Below are 25,569 nucleotides of genomic sequence, written 5' to 3'. Positions count from 1 at the left end.
TAATCTAATTTGGGTCTAAACATTACATTTGGTCATTCTTAAATCTCCTTTAATCCAGAACCTCTCCTCTCCACAGCCCACCTTTTCTTCTCCATAATACTTTCTTGCTGAAGAGACCAGGCCAGTTGTCCTACAAAATGTCCATCTTCTAGATTTGCCTGATTGCTTCCATTAGGTATCAGTTAACCTGTACATCTAATCCCTATATTTCCTGTAAAATGGAAGTCAGATCTTCAGGCTTGATTTATATATAGCTTAAACAATTTTGGCAAGAGTGTTTAGTTTTGCTTGATTTTACATTTTATAAAATTGGTATCACTTTGACATAGTTCTAAGACATTTTCACTTAACATTCTCTTTTGGATTCATCCATTTTGTTGCCTAGAGCTATACATTAATTTTCACTACTGCATAAACCATTGTGTGATTATATTTAAAATTTATTCATTCTACTGAAGATTAACATTTGGATCTTTCCATGTTTTTTTTTTTTTTTTTTTGGCTGGGCTATTACACATTTATAAACATTCAAGTACAGTTCCCAGGACACATGGGAAGGTTTCTCTAGGGTATGTATACCTATATGAGAACTGGTAAGTCTTATCAGTGGTCAGCACACTATGGCCCAAAAGGGGCCTGTTGCAGTTTTCTGTAAATAAAATTTTATTGGAACACATCCATGCTCATTTATGTATTGCCTATGGCTGCTTTTACACTACAGTAGCAGAGTTCAGTAGTTGTGAAAAAGATTTGATATGCCCCAAAGCCTAAAATATTTGCTACCTGTCCCTTTACAGAAGTTTATTGACTCCGGGGTTATAATGTATATCCAAATTTCCAAGAACACCAAACTTATACAAAATATTTGTACTAATTTACACTTCCACCAATGTAAACTGATCCATAACTCCCTTGATTTATAACCTCTGAATCTCGGTATTTCCAAACTTCAAAATTTTTGCCTACCTGCTGAGTGGGGAAAAAAATGGTATCTCAGTGTGGTCTTAATGTGCATTTCTCCAACAGTAGCAAAGTTGGACATTTTTTTCATGTTTTTTGCTATTAATTTTTCCCTGTTTTGTAAAATGCCTGATGTCTCTTACCTATTTTAAAAAATTTTTATCCTATGAGACAGTAAGAAAACAAGACAACAATCTCTTTTTTAACCATGTGACAGTTGTTATGTACCTGGACACTAATAGAGATAGAGATCAGTTCCATGTTTCGAAAATAGCTTCTCTCAATTTGTGCCTTGTCTTTTAAATTCTTTTTAGTATTTTTGTGGAAAATAAGTTACTTATTTTGAACAGCACCCAATTTAACAATCTTTCATTTTATAGTGTTTTTGTTAAGTTTTCCCCTACCCCCAGGTCAGAAACATATTCCCCTATATTTTATAGTTCTAAGGGTGGTATAATTTGTATTTCATATACAAGTATTTAATCTGTGTGGAACAGATTTTAATGTATGATGGAAGGTAGAGATCCAATTTGATTTTTCTAATGACTAACAACTGTCCCTTGCTCTTTCATATATAAGACATTATGATGTGATGAGCACATTGCAATATTAGCACAGGAATAAATGGACCCGTGTAATAGAATACAGGTATACCTCATTTTATTGTGCTTTGCTTTATTGCGCTTCACAGATACTGCGTTTTTGACAAACTGAAAGTTTATAGCAATCCTGTATTGTCAGATGATGGTTAGCATTTTCTATCAGTAAAATATTTTTTAATTAATGTATGAACATTTTAAAAGACATAAAGCTATTGCATACTTAACAGACTACAGTATAGTGTAAACATAATTATATGCACTGGGAAACCAAAAATTCGTGTGACTCATTTTACTGCAGCATTTGCTTTATTGTGGTGGTCTGGAACCAAACCAGCAGTATCTCCTAGGGTACTCCTGTAGTTTTCAGTGTACAGGTCTTTCACCTCCTTGGTTAAATTTATTCCTCGGTATTTTATTTTTCTGATACAATTGCAAATGGGATTGTTTTCTTAATTTTTCTGATAGCTCGTTATTAGGGCATAGAAATGAAAAACATTTCTGTATCTTGGTTTTGTACCCTGCAAAGTTCATTTATTAGTTCTAACAGTTTTTTGGTGAAGTCTTTATGGTTTTCTATATTACAGTTGACCCTTGAACAATCCGAGTTTGAATCACATGGGTCCACTTATACGTGAATTTTTTTTCAACAGTAGATACTATAGTACTACATGATTTACTGTTGGCTGAATCTGTGAATGCAGAACTCCAAACACAGAGGAACCTCTAATATGGAGGAACTGTGTATAGAGAGGGCCAACTATATATTATACATGGATTTTTGTCTGTTTGTTTTTTGTTTTTGTTTTATAAATTTATTTATTCATTTATTTAATTTGTGGCTGCATTGGGTCTTCGCTGCTGCACGCGGGCTTTCTCTAGTTGCAGTGAGTGGGGGCTACTCTTTGTTGCGGGACGCAGGCTTCTCATTGTGGTGGCTTCTCTTGTTGCAGAGCACAGGCTCTAGGCGCGCGGGCTTCAGTAGTTGTGGCACACAGGCTTCAGTAGTTGTGGCTCGCGGGCTCTAGAGTGCAGGCTCAGTAGTTGTGGCGCACGGGCTTAGTTGCTTCGCGGCATGTGGGATCTTCCCGAACCAGGGCTCGAACCCATGTCCCCTGCATTGGCAGGCGGATTCTTAACCACTGCGCCACCAGGGAAGTCCCTATACATGGATTTTTGACTAAGCGGAGGATTGTCACCCCTGACCCCTGCATTGGTCAAGGGTCAACTGTAATATCATGTCATCTGTGAACAATGACAGTTTTATGAATTCCTTTCCAATTTGGATGCCTTTTATTTCTTCTTCTTGACTAATTGCCCTGACTAGGACATCCAATACTATGTTGGACCAAACTGTTTATAACAGGTTACCTCTTCATAAGCAGCATACTATTCATTATGCTGTATCCTCAGCAACACTTCAAATCATCAGACTCTGATTTTTGCCAACATGGAGGATAAATAATTGTCTCACTGTGGTTTTAATTTGCATTTCCCTGATCACAAAAGATGGTGAACATCTTTTTGTATGTTTTTAAGGACAGGTAAATATCCTCTTTTGTGAGTACTTGTTTTTCCACCCATTCTTCAATTGAGTTCTTCTTTGGAAAAAAATCTTTTCCTACTCTGGAGATCATCCTTTCACTTTTCTAATATACTTTGATGAAAAGAAGTCCTTGATTCAATGTATAAATTTAAATCTAGTGGGTTTTGTGTCTTCCTTACCCTAAAATCATATTCTTCTTATATTTGCACCTAAAAGAATTAGAACACTGCCTTTGACTTTTAGGTCTTTGATCCACTGTGGATGAATTTTTGTGTATGATGTGAATAATCCAATCCCTTTTTTCCATAAATATATTCAGCTGGCCCCCCAAAACCCACTTATTCTAAAAAGTACATCCTTTTCCCAGTAATACTCCACATCATTCTGTTATAAATCAAGGGTACACACATGGTTGGTCTGTTTATGGCCATTTTGTTCTAATGGTCTATTTGTCTATCACTGTGCCAAATCCTTACAGTATTAATTATTAGTTTTATAAAAAAAAATCTTGGATATGTGATTGCTCAAGTCCTCCTACCTTTTTCTTCCTCAAGAGCATTTTGGCTATTTTTGGTCCTTTGCACTTTCACATTAATTTTTAGAAGTGATTTCATTTTTATTTTAAAAACTAAATTGTGATTTTGATTGGGATTACACTGATTTTATAGATTAACTTCAGGAAAAGTGACCCCTTTATAATAAGTTTGCCAATCCATGAACATGGTATGTGTCTCCATTTAAGTCTTTACTATCTTTCAATAAAGTTTTATAATTTTCCCAATATAGGTCTCACAGATCATTTATTAGATTTATGTCTAAGTATTATTATAATCTATTATTGTAAAAAGCATTTTGCTTTTTAAAAAAGTATTTATTTATTCATTTATTTTGCTGCACTGGGTCTCAGTTGTGGCACATGGGATCTTTGTTGTCCCGTGCAGGATCTTAGTTGTGGCATGCGGGCTCTTTAGTTGCAGCATGCGGGATCTAGTTCCCTGACCAGGGATTGACCCCGGGCCCCCTGCAGCGGGCGCGCAGAGGCTTAACCACTGTACCACCAGGTTAAGTCCCGCATTTTGCTTTTAAATTACACTTTCTGCTGTTACTGGCACAGAGGAATACAAATAATTATTGAAAATGTTTTTCATTTAAAGTTTAGTGCAAGGAACTAAGACTAGCATCATAAAAAACCTTTTGTCAGCCTCCCTGCAAGGAATGCAAAAATAACTTTCTTTATTTCACAAACTCCCACCTATACGTCCACAAGTGCAAAATGGCACAGCCATTTTGGAAAACTCTTTAGTAGTTTCTTACAGTTACATCTACCCCATGACACAGCAATTTCATTCTTAGGTTTTTACCTAAGAGGAATTGAACACATGTTCATAAAAGAACCTGTACACAAATGTTCATAGCAGCATTATTCACAATAACCAAAAAAGTGGAAACAACCCAGATGTCCAACTCATGAATACAGAAATAAAATTAAATACAATGGAATGCTATTAACAATATAAAGGAACTGTAGCATGTCCTGATACATGCTACAACATGGATGAACTTAAAAACCATCATGCTAAGTGTAAGAAGTCACAAAAGACTACATATTTTATGACTCCATTCATACAAAATGTCCAGAATAGGCAAATATATAGAAACAGAACATAGATTAGTGGTTGCCTAGGCCAGGTGAGAGGGGAGGATAGGGCAAAAGGGGTATAGGTAACGGGCACGAGGTTTCTTTTGGGGATGATGGAAATAATCCAAAATTAGATTATGGTAATGGCTATACATCTCTGTAAATATACTAAAATCCACTGAATAGTACACTTAAAATGGATAGCTTTTATAGTATCCATAAATTATACCTTGATAAAGCTGTTTTTGAAAATGTCATAGCAGCCTTATTCGTAACTGTCAAAAAATGGAAACAAACTAAATGTTCATCAACAAGATGAATAAACAAACACACTGTGATACATTTACACCACAGAATATAATTTAACAATGAAAAGGAAAAAGCCACTCCTACACAACAACAGGGATGAATCTTCAAACATTTTGCTGAGGGTAAGAGCCAGACCAAAGAATAACATACTGTATGCTTTATTTTAAATAAAGAGGCAAGACTAATCTATGATGGTAGAAATCACAAAAGTGGTTGCCTGTGGGGGGCAGGGGAGGGCATGAGAGAATGACTGCGATGGGGCCGAAGGGAATTTTTTGTAATGTAATGAAAATGTTCTTTATCTTGATAGAAATGTACGTCATATAACTTTATGTATCTGTCAAACCTCATCAAACTGCACACTTAAGACTGGTACTTTCTATTGTGTGCAAATTATAGTTCAATTAGTAAACAAACCTAGCTTCCCACTGAGTACCTGTTTCCTATCTGAAGAACACATCATTTATAGAGTAAACTGACAAGTATAAATGCACTGATTAACAATTCTTTTCATATTTCTAAGGGCTCCAAGCCAACTCTTAGAAGAATAGCCTCCCATCTTTACAGTTAAAAGAAACAAAGAAAAAACCCCCCAAAATAGTTTTAAGATACCTTAATATACAGTAACATGTAAACCTCAAAATGTTCCATCTGTATGTTATTCCTCTTTTGCCACACTTGACTGCTTTGAATTTATTCCAGAAGGAAATCAAAATAATGGTGTTCTTTATATAAGCATAGTATTAAAGATGACAGTATATATAGGATAAGTCTACTTTCTTCTTTCCCCTACAACAGACCCTGATGAACTCAAGTCTTGAATTTGACTTGAAATAATTATTTGTTAAACCCTTACTATGCAATTAGTACTATGCTACATATCAGCTACTCTCATGGAACTCACAATTTACTGTGAAAGACAAAAACCAACACATGATATAATAATAAACACAATAATTAAGCACTCTTCTATACACATCAGGGATGGCAAATACCTGTAAAGCATGCAGCCACTTCTTCCTCTTTTATAAATGGCAAACATAATTAACTGATAGTGTGGCACTTTTTCTTGCTGAGCAAGGATGCAGTCTTAAAATTCTTCTTAATGCAGAACTCCATGAAGCCCCTAACAATGTGCTTGAACTGGCAGAGGAATTAAAACCTATATGCTTCTGTTATAGTGTGATAAAAATACACAGAAGCAGCAGACCAAAAAAGGCTAGAGAAAGTTTTAGAAGGAAAGCAGAACATTCACTCATCAACCAACATTCATTTACATTACCTACTATGTGAAAGGAGTTAGGACTACTAAAGAAATTAAAGCACTAAGATATGGTCGTAGACTTCCAAGAACTCAAATTCTAGTGAAGAAACAAAACAATGATAAAACAGGGTGTTGAGTGATATTAAGAATACACAGGATGTTTGGGCATCTAAATAAGACCATGATTAGTGAACCTTTCCAGGAAAAAGTGACTCTTCGGCCAAGTTCTGATGCACAGTTAGCCAAATAAAAAAAGATGGAAAGGGTGTGACATCATCAAGATGGTGACATAGGTTGTTCCTGATTTCACTGCTCCTCACAAGAACTAACAACTATCCACGGACAAGACACCACTGAGAAAGATGGAAGGGAAGAATACATGGGAGACAAGGTAGTATGAAAAAACACAGCACGTTCAGAAGAACTCTAAATACTCTTGCATGGCTTGACACAGAGTCAATCTTGAAATATGAGAAGGACTTTAAAATGTAGTAAGGGAATGACAATAGCTGGGATACTACTGGTTTCATAAACTTTATCATTCAATTATTACTGTATGCATGTATTCCTGAAGCAATAAATTTAAATTTAATGAAGAACAAGCTCTAAAGAAATAATTATGATCAAGCAAAAAATCATTAATAGCTACTAAAAGCATCATGTGAAAGTCAGATGGGAAACTTTATATTGGCTCACAAACCTGAACCCACTAATCAATTTTTAAAATAAACTTTTAATTGCAGAATAGTCTTAGATTTACAGAAAAGTTTCACATAGTACAAAGTTTCCATATATCTCTCACCCAGTTTCCCCGGTTGATAACTTCTTACATTATTATGGTACATTTGTTACAACTAAGGAACCAACATTGGTATATTACTATAATTAGACTCCACACTTTATCTGGATTTCCCTAGAAGCAGTTCTTCCCTAATGTCTTTTTTCTGTTCCAAGATCCCATCCAGGATATATTACATTTAGTTACCCTGTCTCCTTAGCCTTCTCTGACCCATGACATTTTCTCAGACTTTGTTTTAGATGACCTTGATATTTTCAAGTCATACTGGTATACTGGTCAGGTATTTTGTAGAACATCCCTTGACATGGGTTTGTTTGATGTTTTTCTCATGATTAGACATGTGTTTTTAGGGGGAAACCCACAGAGGAATAGGCCATTCTCTTCACATCGTATCAAGGGTACATGCTATCAACATGATTTATCACTAATAATATAACATTGATCACCTGGTCAAGGCTGTGTTTGCCAGGTTTCTCCAGTGTAGTTATTTTCCCTCCCTTTCTGTACTTTATCTTTAGAAGCAAGTTACTAAATACAGGCCACACTCAAGGGGAGCGGAGGGAGTTAAGCTCCCTCTCCTGGGGGGGGAATAAATCATATAAGTTACTGCAAATTTTCTATATGGGAGATTTGTCTCTTGTCTCTCATTTATTCAAATAACTTATTTATATTAGTATCAACTCAGGGATTTTATTTTGTTTCTCATATTGTCCCAGCTCTGGCCATTGCAAAGTATTCCAGGTTGGTTCCTATGTCCCTCTGATATGCCCCAAGCCTATCCTTTTGTTTTTTTGAGCACTTCCTTATTTTCTGGCACTACAAGATGCTCCGGACTCATCTTCTATATACCCTGTTGCAGCCCTAGAAGCAGAGCCATTTCTCCAAGAAATTGTGATTCCTTTTACTGGAGAATGATAGAACCACTCATCAATTTTAACATAACAATAACCAGACATTATATGCCCCCTGATGCTGAGATGACAGGAAGTGTGACACACCACCCAGGAAATACTTTTGCTCCCTTCTTCTCCAAAAAACAAACAACAACAAAAAACACCTGAACTTCACTCTATCAAGCCTCAAGAGCTAATTAATAGTTTATAGGAAATCCTATAATGATATAACCCTGAGGTCCCCCAGTAACCATGTGAACTGCCATGAGGTGAGGCCATAAATGGCAACTGAGACTTGGGAGAAAAATGAACTATCCTAAGGCTATATAAAATCCATGGCTCCAGTAACTATGAGGCCAGTTCTTTCCCTATTCTTCCATGGTTTGGCTATATGAACCAAGTAAGTGTCTCCTTTCTTGCTTATGCTCAGTTGAGTTCAGCTTCTGTTACTTATAACCAAGAGAGCTAACAAATATAATAAACATGAATAAGGAAAGGCATGGGAAGAAAAATGGATTCAGGACATTGAGAGGGGTAGGATATAGGCTGAATTGCTTAGGTAAAGTCAGATTTTAGGTGAGATTTTTTAAAGCTAGGGAGAATTTGTTTTTAGAATTTAATGATCTATTATTGCTATTCTCCTGTGTTTTGGTAGTATTAACTACAGGGTTCATTTTTTAGCATATAATATTTATTTCAATCACACACTGACCACTTATCATCATTTTAGAAATCAACAGATCCCACATCTTACTTTTTAGCTAATATAATTAGGATCTAAAATGAATAAATTATTTATACAAGCTCATATATCCAAGGCAGACATGCTGAAAGCACAGCCCAATAAAAAAGAAACAGGCTGTGGAGCCACACAGGACTGGGGTTCTTCCCCGGTTCTTTCTCTCACCCAGTGCTTTTTCTTTTTAATATAAAATTTTAATAGGTAGTACATAGACTAGATAGAAAATTCAACAGCTTATATTGTGAAAAGTAAGCCTTTCTCCTATCCCTGTCCCAGGAACCCCTTCTTCCCCACCCTTTGGCAACCACTGTTACAACTTCTTGCATTCTCTTCTAGAGGTAGTCTATTTAGGCTTATTGAAGACTTGACCTTTTAGACTGCAAGACATATGATGATCACTAAAATTTTTAAAGTTATTCAGTGGCATTAGAAGGACTGGAGTTGGGAAGGCCTGATAAAAGTGGGACTAAAGAGAAAGGAGTAGCTATGTGATACTCTATCCAGAAGCACTGACACTTAAAAAGGCAACAAGTTAAAATTAAAAACAAAAAAACTTTAAGGATCAAGTAATATTCCTTAAAGGCATGATTATTTGAGGTTTTTAAGAGCACCTATTCTATTATTCACTCTGCTTGTCTAGAATTCTCTTGGGATCTTCTTGACTATTGCAGCGAATAATGGGGAGGGTACTGATATAACAGTGTAACATCTCCTGGACATCCAAAGAAGAAAATTTAATTGTTCCCACCTTCTACTCCTACAAGTGTCATTTTTATTCCAATTGTTTTAGGGTGAGAGAGATTAAAAAGAACTGGGACTGAAAAGAAAACACTGAGATTAATAACACTTAACCAAGATGGATGGAGAAAGAAAAGGGAGAATGACGAAATTAACCTGAGAACACATTTAGCTAGCAGCTACAGAAATATACAGGCAGTTCAAGTACTCATCCTCACCAAGCAATAAAGTAAACATCTCTTCTTTTTTGAATTTTACCCAGTAAACTCCTGACTTAAAAGGGGATGGCTAAGATACCATGCCTTTGCTCTCGACAGAGGTTGGGAATTTTAGAGTACCCATGGGAAAAAATCTCTTGGCATAAGTGACATATTAAATATGGAAAGAATTAAGTCAATTATTGAGCATACAAGGTAACAAAAATTAGTACATTTTTAGGAGTAGAAAACATATCTCATTTTAGAGTTGAAATGATAATTTTTTTCAGACTTATTTTTTTAACTCTCCAGAAAAAAGTTTTTCTAAATTCCTAGAACAATGGCATAACCACTGCACATTTAAATATCCAAGTCCCGAGAAAATGAATAATAATACTAACAGAAATACAACATAACTTTGGTATATTTTTAACAAGTGTCATAGGATAATGTGAATTACATATTCTTTTGACCAATTTCTTAAAATAGTTATGTAGGAAATAAATTATAATTAGAATGCATTTACAAATGTTTAAAATGTCTTAATCATCAGGATTACTCAAAGTGAATTTTATTACACATCAAATTATTTAACAATAGACAGCTCTAAAACTATAATGAGAGACAAAACATATGCTATGTCACATACCTATGCTTGTTTAAATACAACTTGGGTTAAATATATTAAATAGATGAGATCCTGTCAGTCTGCATTTTTTTCTTTCAAATCAGTGAAGAAGAAAAAGCAAGCATGAATAGTTTATAAAAATTATTTTTCCCTCCACTACCAGTTGCTGGTAGTATCTTAAGAACAGGGTGTACCATTTGTATCTGCTTTCTCATTTGCATAAAACTATCCTCCAAATAAATCAATGGGTAAAAAAAAATTGAAATCAGTCCAAAAGTACATGTTTTCCACTTTCAAACATATAATTAATACTCAGTCTATATTTGCAGTCATTTAAATTTTAATCTAAAAACAGTGACAGTGGTTTGTAAATAACTTTAAAAGAATTTCTATCATCTGTCTAACAACAAATCAATTTTGTGCTTGTGTGCATAGTTGAGGACTATATTATTAATATAGTCAGAGTTACTTAGATGTGGTTTTCTCAGAGATGGATTTCATTTCCCTGACCTTTCAAGAAAACACCTAAAACAACAACAACAAAAAATGCTCAAAACCATGTATGCGTTCTAAAGTGAAATCAAGGAACATGTGACCATTAAAAAAATCAATTAATGGAATTACTAACAAGAATAATATGTAACAGAAGAATAATGAAACTTTCAATTATTACCTAAAGAAGTCAAAAGAACTCTAACATTTTATTAGTAACTTCCTCAATATTAGAAGAGATTTTATAGTAGTATCTTCCAATTCTAAAAGGTTTATAGAGGCTGTATTAGAGTCTTAAAAGAAAAAAAGTAATCAATAACACTAGGAAATTATGTGTAGGCTGCACTACCCTCTAATGGTGAATGGTAAGAGAAATATATGATCAGGTTATCTTATCCACAGATATAAACTATAAAATCACAGCTTACCTCACAACTTCCATAATTCCAAAATATCCTGAGTCATGGTTTCAGGATGTTTTTTAGTAAAGATTGAAGCGTTACACCACTTTTCCCTAAAATTTTAAGCTTACATGTGGTAACCTTCAGACACACAACAATTAGGATGCTAAAGTCAAACGATATTATACTGCATGCAAATAGTATTTTTATTCTACTGTAATGTACTTTATATCCTTTTAATTGCCAGAGACAGGATTGAATTCATTCATGACAAGCTAATGGGTTAAATAGCTATGTCTCAAAACAGACTTACTGCTAAACACTAAAGTATCATTCTTAAAACCATCAAGTGGGTTTCCCTGGTGGCACAGTGGTTAAGAATCCTCCTGCCAACGCAGGGGACACGGGTTCGAGCCCTGGTCCGGGAAGATCCCACATGCCACGGAGCAACTAAGCCCGTGCGCCACAACTACTGAGCCTGCGCTCTAGAGCCCGCGAGCCACAACTACTGAAGCCCGTGTGCCTACAGCCCGTGCTCTGCAACAAGATAAGCCACCACAATGAGAAGCCTGCACACTGCAACGAAGAGTAGCCTCCGCTCACTGCAACTAGAGAAAGCCCGCACGCAGCAGCAAAGACCCAATGCAGCCAAAAATAAATAAATAAATAAATAAAAAACAAACCAAAAAAACCATCAAGTGTTTTCTAGAATAAAGATGGTTATAATAATACTTACCTCAGTCTTTTTACTAATGTGATCTGTAAATGAAAAAAAAAAATGGTGAGACTTCACTGAAGGACGTAAACATATAAAATATTTCAGTATGTAAAAAATATTTAAACAAAGTTATTGAAAAGAATTTCAAAATTATAATAAGAGTTACAGAAGACATTTGGGGGTTGTCTGGGACTCACATCAGAATTTACTTTTCTAGGGATATGATGTTAAAATTTACCATATAATTACTAATTTGCTCAGCTTAAAAGACTTATATCCCAGTAAATGCCACCCATACCAAGGGGTATTATTAAATTTTAAACATTTGAATCCCATATATTTTAGATTTGTGGTCTCACATAATTTTGCGGAGGAAGAACTTGCAGGGGGGTAAGTATGTCTAAAATCAATCACAGGGTACTGTTACTGTAAAAATTGTACAGATCACTGCCTTTGTGGAATAAAATAAAAGGTAGAATAGTAATTTGTGTCCTTCAAAACTATTACCTAGTTTTTTTTAAATTTTAAAAATACATATCATAGTGATTTGATAATACTGTGAAAAAAATCCTAAAAATTAATGTATGTTTATAAGTGAATACAAAAAAGATGGCATAACTATATCCAAATTAAACAAATCATTGACTTAGTAACAACACAGTATTTCTGGGAAGTGATTACAAGGAAGACATAGGGAATCCACACAGATATAAGGTTGAACTAAAGTACAAATAGGTAGCAAGTGTTCTTAAATTGGAGATGATCAGGATATCTAATATTTAACAATGCTTCTCGTGCACAGCAGAAATTTTCCATTCTCAAGGACTAAAAATAATTTAATAGCATAGCTTCTTATGAGAAATCTATTTGAGAATCTAAAAGCTGGTCCAGTTCTCTAAAGCATCTGTTGATCAGAATAGAGTCCAGTAAATGTCAAAATCACATGTCTCAGGTCAAACTACCAAATCCTGGTGGGTTATCCAGTCATTCTTCTAGCATGTTCTACCTAGTATACAATGTGATGCCAGAAACCCAAGGAAGAACTATGACTGTGTTAATCATGTTTTGAAATAGTTGTACAGCTTCCCTTTAACAGTATCACACTAATGTCTTTCTCAATGCATCTAATAAATTTACATAGTACTTAAACATATGAAAAATAAAGAAGTTTTAAAAAGCATTCTTTTCATGTCTCTGCCTAGTTTTTAATGACATAATTCTTATATTAAAATCTTTCTTACTAAAGTTGGAAATTTAACATGTATCTGTTCTTTTTAACCCCGAAACAAAGCAACTTAAGAGAAGCAGACTATAGGGAAAAGTTTTCTCATCCTTAAATGAAAACAGTATGATTCTTTAAATTTATTCCTAACTTCACAGGTAGGCTTGTTTCTGAAAACAGTAAAGTACTTTGGGGTTTTGGTTTTTCTTAGATTATTGCTATGGTCTTATTAATCCTCATGGAACAAATGCCCAATGTATTAAGCTTAAATTCATATGAGTCAAACTGACTTCTTGGTCAATGAAGAAACAGCTGTTCATTTGGTCAGCAACTATTCTTTTTTCTTTTTGAATACAGTTCCTTGCGCTATACAGTAGGACCTTGTTGTTTATCCGGTTAGCAACTATTCTGATTGGTATAGCACAGCACTCTTCATCAAAATTTTCTGTGATGACAGTGATGTTCTATACCTGTGCTGTCTAACATTGAAGCTACTAGTTACATGTGGCTACTGAGCACCAAATGTGGCTAATGCAACTAAGGAATTTTAAATTTTAGTTCATTTTAATTAACTGATCTTTAAATTGCCACACATGAATAGTAGTTACCATATTATACAGCACAGACTTAAGAGTTTTCACCATTTCCCATTTCAAAAATAATGTGCTTTGTGCTCTGTCTTCAAAAGTTCAGTGGATGGTATAATTTCCTTCTGTCTTCTTTGTTCAATAAAACCAATACAAATGATGTTATAAAGAGATTTCTGGTAATAAGTCTCATTCTAAAAATTTACGTTTTAATTTTCTAAGATATAGTTCCAGATAACTTGAAGAGGTTGACCAATAATGGATGAAATCTGAAAATACTATTCCTGGTCTAGTGTAAGCCAAATCAATTTATGTATAAGGACAATAATATGTTTCAAGATGACTCAAAAACTACAAATACCAATTTTTATTTTCAGTGAGTTTTAGAAAAGGAACAAATTCAGAAATACATAAAGATAAATTCTTATTGAAATTTTATGAGGTTTTAATGACTGATTTTAAATTACTTTAACCCCCAAATAGTTTATTTTCAAGCAGGTTTACATTTTTTACATTCTAAGTAACATATTAATAAAACAATCTTTACTTATTTTAAAAATTAGAGAGGTACTGAAAATGAAATTATACAAGGACTAAGAATAGCTTCTCTAGTGTAATAGATTTCATACGTATATTACCTTCAGATTGAAACTCTTTTAGTGATATTGTGAGAGGTTTGTCTTTTCCCTGATGAGTCTTTCTTTTGTCTTTTTTATTCATAACCCTTGACTGAGTTGATGCATTTTCAGCATTTTCATATTCCTAAAAAAAATTACCAACAATAATTAAGCTCGGTTTAACACTAGTAAAATCAACTAACCAATGGGCAATATGTTTCTTAAAGTTTTATTTTTTAAAGATAAGAGGCAAATAAGAAAATCAAAACATAGGCTAGCCAAACCGTATAAAAAGACACCTGTTTATTTATACACTCAATCTCTTCCCTCTTAAACACTAAAATAAAAATAAAAAGCTATTCCTTGGTCTGTAACTCCTAGTTGCCACCCTCTTCTTCTTCATTTCAGGACCAAACTTAACACAATAATCTACAGTCAATTTCCTTTCTTTTTTTTCTTTTTTTTTTTTAATTAATTTATTTATTTTTATATTTATTTTTGGCTGTGTTGGGTCTTCATTTCTGTGCGAGGGCTTTCTCTAGTTGCGGCAAGCGGGGGCTACTCTTCATTGCGGTGCGCAGGCCTCTCACTATCGCGGCCTCTCTTGTTGCGGAGCACAGGCTCCAGACGCGCAGGCTCAGTAGTTGTGGCTCACGGGCCTAGTTGCTCCGCGGCATGTGGGATCTTCCCAGACCAGGGCTCGAACCCATGTCCCCTGCATTGGCAGGCAGATTCTCAACCACTGCACTACCAGGGAAGCCCCTCAATTTCCTTTCTTAACCACACTGAAATCTGGATTCTGCTAGTCTCTGACACTAAAATTAAAGTCAACCTCCTCTTCAATGCCAAACCCAAAGACATTATTTTTTCAAGCATCTCTTGGTTTTCTCAATACACTTCTCACTATTCTTAAGTCTCCTTCACTGGTTTCTCTTTCCCCAACTATATTCTTAAAAATGCAGCCGCTGTTTACCATTATTCCATTCTTAACCTATTCTTCTTATGCTTTATATCTGTTGTTCCTCAAACTCAAAATTTAAAGTTCTACCTGATGACTTGTGTATGTACTCAAATAGAATGTTCAATAAACATCTGCAAACTAAATATGTTCACCCTGCCTTCCCTACTTGATCTTCTAGTAAGTACCTGGCTTAATGCCACCATCATCTACACAACTGTCTAGGCTAGAAACTTCAGTCATCCTTGCTTATTCTTCCTATACACTTCATATGCAAATTAGTCCCTAGGTCTTGTTGAGTTTATCTCCTAAAGATCTCTTAAATCTATTCTCATTTATTCATACCTTCTGTCACTTCCCCTGTCTTCTCTAGCTTGACACTGCAACACTCTCTAATTTTAGCCCCTCCATTCATCTTCTACACTGTTACGGCATAAGTTTCTAAAATGAAAACCTGTAATCAATCTGAAAGTTAAAAATATTCAATAGCTCTCTGCCAACAAATGTATAAAACTCAATCTCCTTAGCCTGTACATGAGGTTATTTATATTCTATTCTGGTGGCAGTATCTCCAGCAACTCTAGGCCCGTAAATTATAGTTTTTCAAAATGCTACTTTTTCATGTGTACATGTCTTATATACTTGTCACTCCTTCCCTGAGAATGCCTACTTTCTCTTGCCTACTGCTGAACTTCTAATACATTGAGTACAGACTCCTCTTTAAGAACGCTTTCCTAAGGTATCCTGCCATCTGTGACAACATGGATAGACCTTGAGCACATTATGCTAAGCGAGATAAGTTAGACAGAGGAAGACAAGTACTGTATGATATCACTTATATGTGGAATCTATTAAAAAAAAAAAAGTCAAACCTGTTAAAATAAAATGAGTAAAATGGTGGTTACCAGGGGATGGGGATGGGGGTATGGTGTTTAAGTATACAAACTTATAATGAGTAATAAATAAACCATAGAGATCCAATGCAAAATATAATGAATATAGTCAATAATACTATACTACAATGCTGTAATATGATAAATATTGCTTCACTGGCAATCATATTAAAATATATAAATGTATCAAAGTAACACACTGTACACCTTAAATTTACAAATTGTAACATTCAAATTTATCAAATAAAAAAAAAGAATCCTTTCCTAAAACCCACCCCCATCAAAAGCACAGAAAATTCTTCTATCTTCCTGAATTCCCACTGCACTGAAAACATAAAATCTCTCAATACTATACACTACAATTATGGGTGTGTCTCCTTCCACTGAACTCAATAGCTTGGACCATGTCTTTATCTTTGGACTGTATGCCTAGCAAATTTTAGCTAGTCAAAAAAATAACTGGTGAATGAGTGACAGGATAGAAAATGCCATCCCACACCTTAGCTATTATAAAAATCCTTAGGCTAAAATAATTATAGTTATTTTATTGGAATATTGACTTAAAACTCAATGGCTACATCAATGTAATCATATCAAACTAGCCATCACATACAAAAGGAGTTTCTCCATTCTCTGAGAGTCATTATAGCCTGATAAAACCTATGCTTTTAGGTACCAGGCCTATGCGCCAAGAAAACTGGCTGGGAGCATATTTTACCAATACCATCTACTCTACTCCTTCTCCATAGGTACAGCTAATCCTTTTAGCTTTAGAATGTAGACATATATCTAACAACAACAAATCATCATTGTATGATAATATTCTTTTTGATAAATTTTATCTTCAAACTGGGCAAGTCAGAAGGATTTTTCCAGTGTAATGTGAAAGTCCATTTAAATGATTAAATCATAGTAAAGCTAGCTGTATCCACTTTTGTAATTGCCAGTTTTGTGTCTAAACGGACAAGTAACAACAAGGATTATAGTTATTCTTGATTATTCTGGATAACAGGAATAGGGACATGGAAAATGAAACTAACACATATAGCGTACCAAGTCCAGTCTAACGGCAACCTTCATCCTCTTCCCTTGAGCTATAAATAAATAGCAAAATCATCTACTGTAAATGTTAATTCCTCTCCTCCCTTCCTCTTGAGTGAAGAAGCTAGTGTACAATGACATAGTATAAAGGCCCTTAAGCATGACCAGAGGCCATTTATGATCAACCACTGAGTAATCACAAGTTGAATAAACTTTACAGACCAAAAAAAATTCCCAAAATATGTAAAGGACTACAATGTTAAATAATATGGAGATGATATAAATGCTCAATTTAAACATAGAAAAGGGAAACAAACACTACTTTTTGCGTAAATGTCCCTACAGTTACAAGCTGTAGAATGCATTTCAACACACAGCCCAATATCAGAGCTTAGTGATAAATGCTGAATTTACAAGGCCAAATTATCAGAAATGTCCTTCTATTTACTTCAGTTAATTAGTAGTGTATCTCTAGCAGAGGGTCTCTTAATGGATGCCCCGGTACTCACAGTTACTTAAATTTTTAAAATTTAACTATTTTCTATGTTCATTTAAAATAAGTTAAAATAAATCATCTGCTATTAGCCTCATTTCCTCTCTCCCCTTCATCTTGGTTGGAGAAATTTCTTAACTGAACATTCCAAATCACCAGACAAAGCTTAGTGCTCGTGTTTCTGTTATCTCTCAGAACTTGAGGAGAAATCTCATGAAAACTTTATGTTAATTACTTTGTTACAAGGATAAATTTTTAGGACAAACTTTAAAGAACTTTTATACAAAATTCAGGAAGGGTGGTTCTAACTTTTGACCACTTAAACCTAAAATATCTAAATCCATAAATGTGTAAATACCTTTTTGTGTTCTTCATATTCTAATTTACTTAGCAACAATGCCTTCTCAAGATCTGCTTCAAACATTTCAGATGTCAGCTAAAAATAAAAAGAAAGTTTAACGATAAACAGATAATAGCATTATACAACACGACAATATATACAGGATAAGAAAACAAGTACTTCAATAAACAGTCTAGGTTCTCCAAAGTTATCTATCCATGCCAAAGTAGAGAACTCTGTGTTTCATAGAAGATACCAAAGCAAAAACTTACTATTTTGATATTTTTATTTCCTCATTGTCAATTATCTGTTGTATAATAATCTTTTTACTGTAATAAAAAAAAATCTCACAAAGGAATTGACACTGTAATAGATGTTAAAGATGGTATCTAGTTTTGGACACAGAAAATATAACAGTGATTATTACTCAAAAATATAAGAATACTGAAAACTCAATAAGCATTATAAAACATACCATCTACTTAATACAGACTAATTCAGGTATAGAACCTTTAAATAAGGGACCAATTGTCCTGGTATATGCCTGATGTTACAGAAAAATTGTAGTGCATCTTTTTACTGCTATCTTTTTAGTCCTTTTGTATGACTTCCCTACCTTTAATGATTCTTTGTGATCTGTATCTTTTGGTACCTCTTTCTCACCGCTCAATCTCACCTTAACTTCTTATAACTAGCTTCTGCCACCCTCCAAACAAATTACTCTCTAAGAATTATTTTTCCTAATTGCCAAACAGAATTGGTACAGTGGCTGGACGGGACTTTGGGTTATCTGCCTTTGGGGATAAGGTATATCTGCAGCTGAATAGGATAGCTGCCACATGTAAACATCTTGGATTTGTTTACATGTATGTGTCGACCTATGCATACTGTATAATAAAAGCATAAATTTAGTGGACATTGCTTGTTTTTGTCTGTCCATAATCCCTTCCTTTATTCCTTTGAATAACTACAATTCAATCCAGTGTCCTAGGATTCCAGCAAGACAGCCAATCACCTAATTCTATATACCACCCACTACCATACCCACACAAATATGTGTATGGTATCACCAACAACAGGATGGGAGCAAAGGACCTAACTCTTTTTTGTTCTCCTAGGAACTAAAATTTGAGAACAAACACAAAGTAAGTGGGGTTCAATCAGCTGATGATAGCCTCTAAAAGTGAGTGTACTAGTTCATGCCTCTGAGCACCCCAGAATTCCTTAATTTCCATCTTTCCCAAGGTCTCATTGTTTAGTTTTTAATTCAAATCTGTGAATCACTCAGTATCCTTTTGTCAAATTATTTTTTGCCAAAGTTATTCAGAATTGTTTCTGTTGTTTAATGATTTAAAAAAAACACTAAACTAAAACAGAAACCAATTCCAAAAAGAAGTCATCTGTTTCAAAGGGACACCTTAAAAAGTGGAAAAATGTTAACACTGGACACCATGAACTAATAAATCTTTTACTTCTAATCAAAGCATTTCATCCAATCCTATACTAAGACAACAAAAAGAGGGGGAAAAAATAGGTTTATCACAGAAAAAAATTAATCTAACTCAGAGAAAAATAGTTAGAATTAAAATGGTAAATAAGGGCATATAGCACTAGAAATTCTGGTTAAGCCCCAAGTAAACTGTACATACTTTTTCTACGGAGTAACTGAAAAGAACTGAAGAATTAATTCAATCCAAATTAATAATAATCAGGAAAAAGTAACCTTTTTTAAAAGGTTAACCTTTTAAATACTTTATTATATAAATGTATATTAAAAAACAATATACAGTTAAAAGGTAAAAAGGAAGTGGATTCATGTTAGTGTTACACAAAAAAGGAAGTTTACATCAATTTCTCCACCTAAACTCAAAGCAAACTGAGTACAAAATAATTCAACATAATTAGAGCATAGCAGTCATCCAAACATAGAAAAAGTAACAAACTTACTTAAGTTTATTCTGAGAAAAGTTGGTTAAATTTACCACTAAGCTTTTAATCCATATTAATGACATTTAACATTTACAGAAAACACATTTAAGATTATTTCCAATATGTCACATATTCTGACTGATATTCCAAAAATAAATTAGTGGGCAGGAGAAGAGGAGACGAATTTGGGAGTCTTGCAAGATGTCATTATTTTTTTTTTCAAACTATCTCAAGTAACTTAGATATTAAGACAGCTGATTCTAAGAAAAGGATAAAAACTGAATGAAATGGAACTTTTAAAAGTGAAAAATACGGCTCTCCCCAGCATTTGATTCTAAATATAGCAGTTTAAAGCTTACATTTACCTTTTAATTATTAACAAAAACTAGTATACAAGGAAATACAATTAGGCAAAAATGGTTTAAATTTCAGTTTAACTCTTTGAAAACTAGGAAAAACTTCCCAAATGTCACTGTATGGTTCAGCCTATAAGGATTCACAGAGAACCCTCTATGTGCTTTGCCTCTAGTCCTTTAAAGTAGCAGCAAAAATTTGGCTTTTGCCCTCAAAGAATTTCTACTCCAGTTGGGAATAAAAAACTAACACACATGACATACAGAAAATAGAATAAGATATTAAAAGTGCTACAAAAGTTGACAGAAAAAAGGTAAACAAGAAACAGAATTCAAAGAAGCATACAGAAAAGAAAATACGTTGGTCCTTAAAGGAGAGATATAATTTGGATAGGTAGCAAAATGAATGGAAGAATTTTAGGAGGAAAGAGTCACGTGAACAAAAAGTATGATATTAAGAATATATATATTATGGGATACATGATAAAAGATAAATACTATGCAATACAAGAGAGATGTGGGAAAAACCCACACTTTGGGATATCACACAGGTGGATAATTTATATTTCTATTCCACGCATTCTAGCTGTGATCCGGGGCAAGTTATGTAACTTCTGTGAATCTCAGTTTCTTCATAAATAAAAAGGAAACAGAAATATCAACCTTGCAGTGTAGTTTTGAAAATTTAAAGCTATAATATATGTAAAGTACCTAGCACAGTGCCTACCTGGCACAAGAGTTACACACAATAAATTAGAATTCCCCTTCTCTATGTTGGAGAATAGTAGAAAATATGATTGCTTAGGTAGGGTAAAATTAGGTTCCAGACACTCCCTAAAAATTATGGATTCAGGATAGATGAAAGAGGAACTCTGATAAGAGTAATTTTAAAGAAATAAACTGTCATATTAGAAGAATGAGAACTTAGAATCAATGGGTCTGGCTAAACCACTGTAGTCTCAGCATACAGGAACCTGGACCTGAAAATAGCAATGCAGGAAACAAAGAAGGCTATTTCTCAGCAAAGAATGACCAAGTTTTGGAACACTGATTAAATATGAAGAATGAAAGAAGAATGATTCAAAGATAAGATTTTTTACTCCAGATAACAGGGAGAAAGGTAACACAAGACTACAATACCAAGAAAGAGAAAGAAAACATGATTCCAAATTCCCTAAACATGCCTTAATTAGAGAATTAGTTAATCATAAGACTGATGTCAATGTAATTAATCAGTACATGTAGAGGTAGAACTGGGAGGGAAAAAAAAAGTCTGGGCCTGAAAGACAGGCACTGGACATGAAAATGCAAATAAAACCATGATTTTTAAAAAGTATCTTATATGTTAAGTATGCAAATTTAGAATTCCTCATCATTTTCTTTGTACTTATGGGAGGAGGAGGAAAGGAAGAAAAAGAGGAAATAGTAGGCACTAAAATGCCTACAGGATTGGAGAAGATACTTACATGTGCCCAAGATGGAGTACTTCAGATCCCCTTCCTCCTGGCTTCCTTCATTGCCTCCTATCCCCATCTAGTAGTAAAACATTTTTTTTCTATTTAAATAAATAAACCTATAGCTCAAGGGTTTATGATCAGTTAAAGAGTATGAAGAACCAATGAAAAATGAGAAGGACAGTAAATATGTTGTAACTAGATTTTTAAAAATTTGTAAATTGAAGTACCATAAAAATTTTACCCACTTTGAATCCAAGCAAAACAAATCCCAAATGAAGAATTAATCTTCATTTCTCAGGGGAACAGGGTTATTGTAACACAACACACAACAACATTCTGAGGACATCTAACACTTGCAGCCAAGTGTTTAGCCACAGTAGCAGTAGTGCCTTCTGGTCCTCTAACTCAGTGATTTTTCAAAGTGTGGAACATATACCTTCACTAATTTGGAAAGCAGAATCATTTCCCAGAAATCTTCCAGTAGTCTTATTGAACATTATGATTTTAAAGGTTGTAAATATTCTACAAAAACTGTATCTACGTGTTCATACTAATGATCAGGTTCGGTTCATCTCAATTAATGCATCTTCATATCTTTTGAGTGCTGTTTACATATATTAAGTTGTATGCTTTAATTATATCTCAAAGTAATAAAAATGGTTCAACGATTCACTAAAGGATTAAAAGTAGTAATGAAAATAGTAAATAATGCAACTTATAAAAAACATAAATTTTAAAATGAACAGGACTCTAATACAGTGAATACAGAATATAAATCTGTATGTTTTAGCACAAGAGTGATTGTCACATAAGCAAATGAAAAGGAAAATTATAAATAGAAAATTAACATAGTAAATATTTGAAATTTCAATTTATTGAGTCATCAATCTATTTGTTCCTAGCTTCCTGCTATGAAACATGGTCAGACCAGTGGCCTAAAGACACTATAGTTTTTGTTTCACTTCCAAAGCACAATGACCTGTATGAGTCTTTCCAGAACAGAACAAGTACTAAGTAATGCTTTCCAGAACAAAAGTGATGAATTTTGTTGCTAAAGAAAAAGCCAAAAAAACAAAGAGCACTGCTTATAGAAAAACCAGGTGCAAGTCAAACTATCAACAATAGACTTATTATACCAGCCACAAGGTTAATGAGAAATATCACACTCACAAACAAACAAAAAACAGAACAAACTATTGGCAAAATGCCTTTATCAGATAGATGTACTAGAGGCTACAATGTGAAAAAACAATTAACTATGCACATGCTAGCAGATATTCAACTTCAGAGTTGGACAAAACCAGTGATATGTGGAGTCTGAATCAATACAACAATAGTAAGAAATACACAATAAAATTTGATCTATTTATCACTGAATATCCATGAGAAGAGATTTTTCTATTCATTCATTATTTTTGAGCCATGATGTAAAATTTTTAAAAGGTAATACTGGAATCAGTATTATCAATGCACTACCACAAATATAAGAGGTTATACCTGAACAACATCTACACTGAGATTTATTCCCAGGCAACAAGTGATGGTGAACAATATGGCTCTTGATCTTGATTCAATATTAAAAAGAAATGGTAAAAATTCTGAATACAATCAAATCAAAGTCATGGCCTATCCTTTTTTTTAAACAGCTTTACTGAGATATAATTCACATATTTTATGTATCACATATCACATAAAATCTACCGACTTCAAGTGTGAAACGTATTCCTCCTTTGATGTATACATCTCTGCAAAGAAATTTTGTATTCTGCTCATCTCCCTTTCAATTTCTCTTACCCGATTTTTCATCTCAGTCTATTATTTCACCTTTTTATATAACATTACCATCACCTTGACTTTTACAAAATGTTCTAGCTCCTTGGTTTTTATTAAAGCAAAAAATAGGTGCTGTCTAAAATCAATTTCTCTGTTCCCTGTAGCAAATCTTTTTCAAAGTACACTTTCACTTTGGACATTAAGTACAATGTTCTTCTCCTTTTATGTGGCAGAAACTTTTCTTCAGCTGACATGAGATCAACTAAGATGCAGTGTTTGCTTCTAAGTAAGTGGAGTGGATGTTTCTTTACTGTCTATCTTGTTGCTGTTTAATGCCAGCTCTCAGATTTTATGCTGAGGCTTAGCCAATGTAAATTTACATTATCGCTTTGATAATTTAGTAGTAAACTTTGTCTCAGCATTTCTCTTTTGTGTTTAAAATAAGCAGCCACATAACAGACAGGATTTCTATATCCCGCTTTTTGACTGGCTCAGCCCTCAACACGTGGAGCTTCTCATAGCGCTGTTTCCCTGTGTGAGGGAGAACACCCACCACAACTGAATACCTTCTGCCTAGTACAGTCACTGTCTGGTCCCTACTTTTAAAATCTATTATTCCACACAGTAAAATAGATTCCAGGTAGTATACTGTCCATCAGTCCCAAAGCTTGCCCTTATCTCTTCTTCACTTGTTACTGTAATTATCCCAAGAACTACTTTACTTCTCATGACCTTGATTATTTTCCTACAAGTGAGACTTCCAAATAAGGTACCAGGTTTTCCTAAGTGACCCATCAATAGTATATCCAGCAGAAATTCCTCAAAGTTCCTCAGCCTTGGATGATATTTTTATATAGGGTTGGGGCTAAGTTGACTATTTCCTTCTCATAATTACCTGGTCATTTTGGCAGCAATCAATGGCGGCAGGAAGAAGGGCAATCAAATATGTGCTTAAGTTCCCCTATTACGTGGCATTTATTGTGGTGCAAAATTGAGTAGTTTTCCTTTATTAATTTTCCAGTGCCTCTTGGGCCACTGGGAGAAATTCTCTCTGGTGAAGACACTAGCAAATTCTATTACTGTCTAAACAAGTAGATCATTACGTTAATAATACATGTAAACCAGAAAAAATGTCATAATGAATGCTGTAGAAGGGAAAAAGAATCAAATAACCCCTCTAGAAAAATACAAGATGATTTATCCAGTTTACCAATGCTCAGATATATCATTTTTGCACAGCCCTAGTGTAATAACTGATGCTCGTAAAGATGAGCCTGAGGCACTACAAAATTCTATAGAAAATGTTATAATTAACATAGTTTATGTTAAGAGCGTAGGTTCAGTATAGTCTAATTCTTTTTTTTTTTTTTTTTTACAGGAACATACATTTATTTATTTATTTATTTATTGGCTGCGTTGGGTCTCTGTTGCTGCAAACGGACTTTCTCGAGTTGTGGCGAGCAGGGGCTACTCTTCATTGCAGTGCACGGGCTTCTTATTGCAGTGGCTCCTCTTGTTGTGGAGCACGGGCTCTAGGCGCGTGGGCTTCAGTAGTTGTGGCACGCAGACTCAGGAGTTGTGGCTCGTGGGCTCTAGAGCACAGGCTCAGTAGTTGTGGCACACGGGCTTAGTTGCTCCACGGCATGTGGGATCTTCCTGGACCAGGGATCGAACCCGTGTCTCCTGCATTGGCAGGCAGTCTTAACCACTGCACCACCAGGGAAGTCCCTAGTCTAATTCTTTTAAAACTGGTAACCCAAGCATGATAGGTATAGCCACTCCATTAAGCCAAACATCTGCTAAAACAATACCTATTCCCAACAGATCAAATGGCAGTTTAACAGATAAGAAAATAACTATTAATTTCCCATACATACAGCACCTCCTAGAGTACATTCCAGGCTTAGTGTGTTATTTTCCTGGATACCACACACACAAAAAGAAATTGATTGGTTTTATTAAATTATCTCTTTGATTTGGT

At 34.4% G+C, this 25,569-nt stretch overlaps 1 protein-coding gene across 3 annotated transcripts in view; it reads right to left on the bottom strand.

Annotated features, from left to right (window-relative positions):
* Positions 1-25,569, bottom strand: part of GKAP1 (G kinase anchoring protein 1) — an 81,878-nt gene that overhangs the window by 42,785 nt on the left and 13,524 nt on the right. For all 3 annotated transcript variants that reach the window (XM_057549394.1, XM_057549392.1, XM_057549393.1), the window contains exons 5-7: positions 18,095-18,172; positions 14,373-14,496; positions 11,944-11,966 (exon numbers count right to left, since the gene is read on the bottom strand). In XM_057549394.1, the coding sequence (XP_057405377.1) occupies positions 11,944-11,966; positions 14,373-14,496; positions 18,095-18,172 (225 nt within the window). The remainder of the gene's footprint in view (positions 1-11,943; positions 11,967-14,372; positions 14,497-18,094; positions 18,173-25,569) is intronic.

This window comes from Balaenoptera acutorostrata, chromosome 6, assembly GCF_949987535.1.
Source record: "Balaenoptera acutorostrata chromosome 6, mBalAcu1.1, whole genome shotgun sequence".
In the NCBI taxonomy this organism is placed as follows: domain Eukaryota; kingdom Metazoa; phylum Chordata; class Mammalia; order Artiodactyla; family Balaenopteridae; genus Balaenoptera; species Balaenoptera acutorostrata.
The sequence above is the reverse complement of the archived record's forward strand: the minus strand, read 5'-3'. Positions and strand labels throughout refer to the sequence as shown.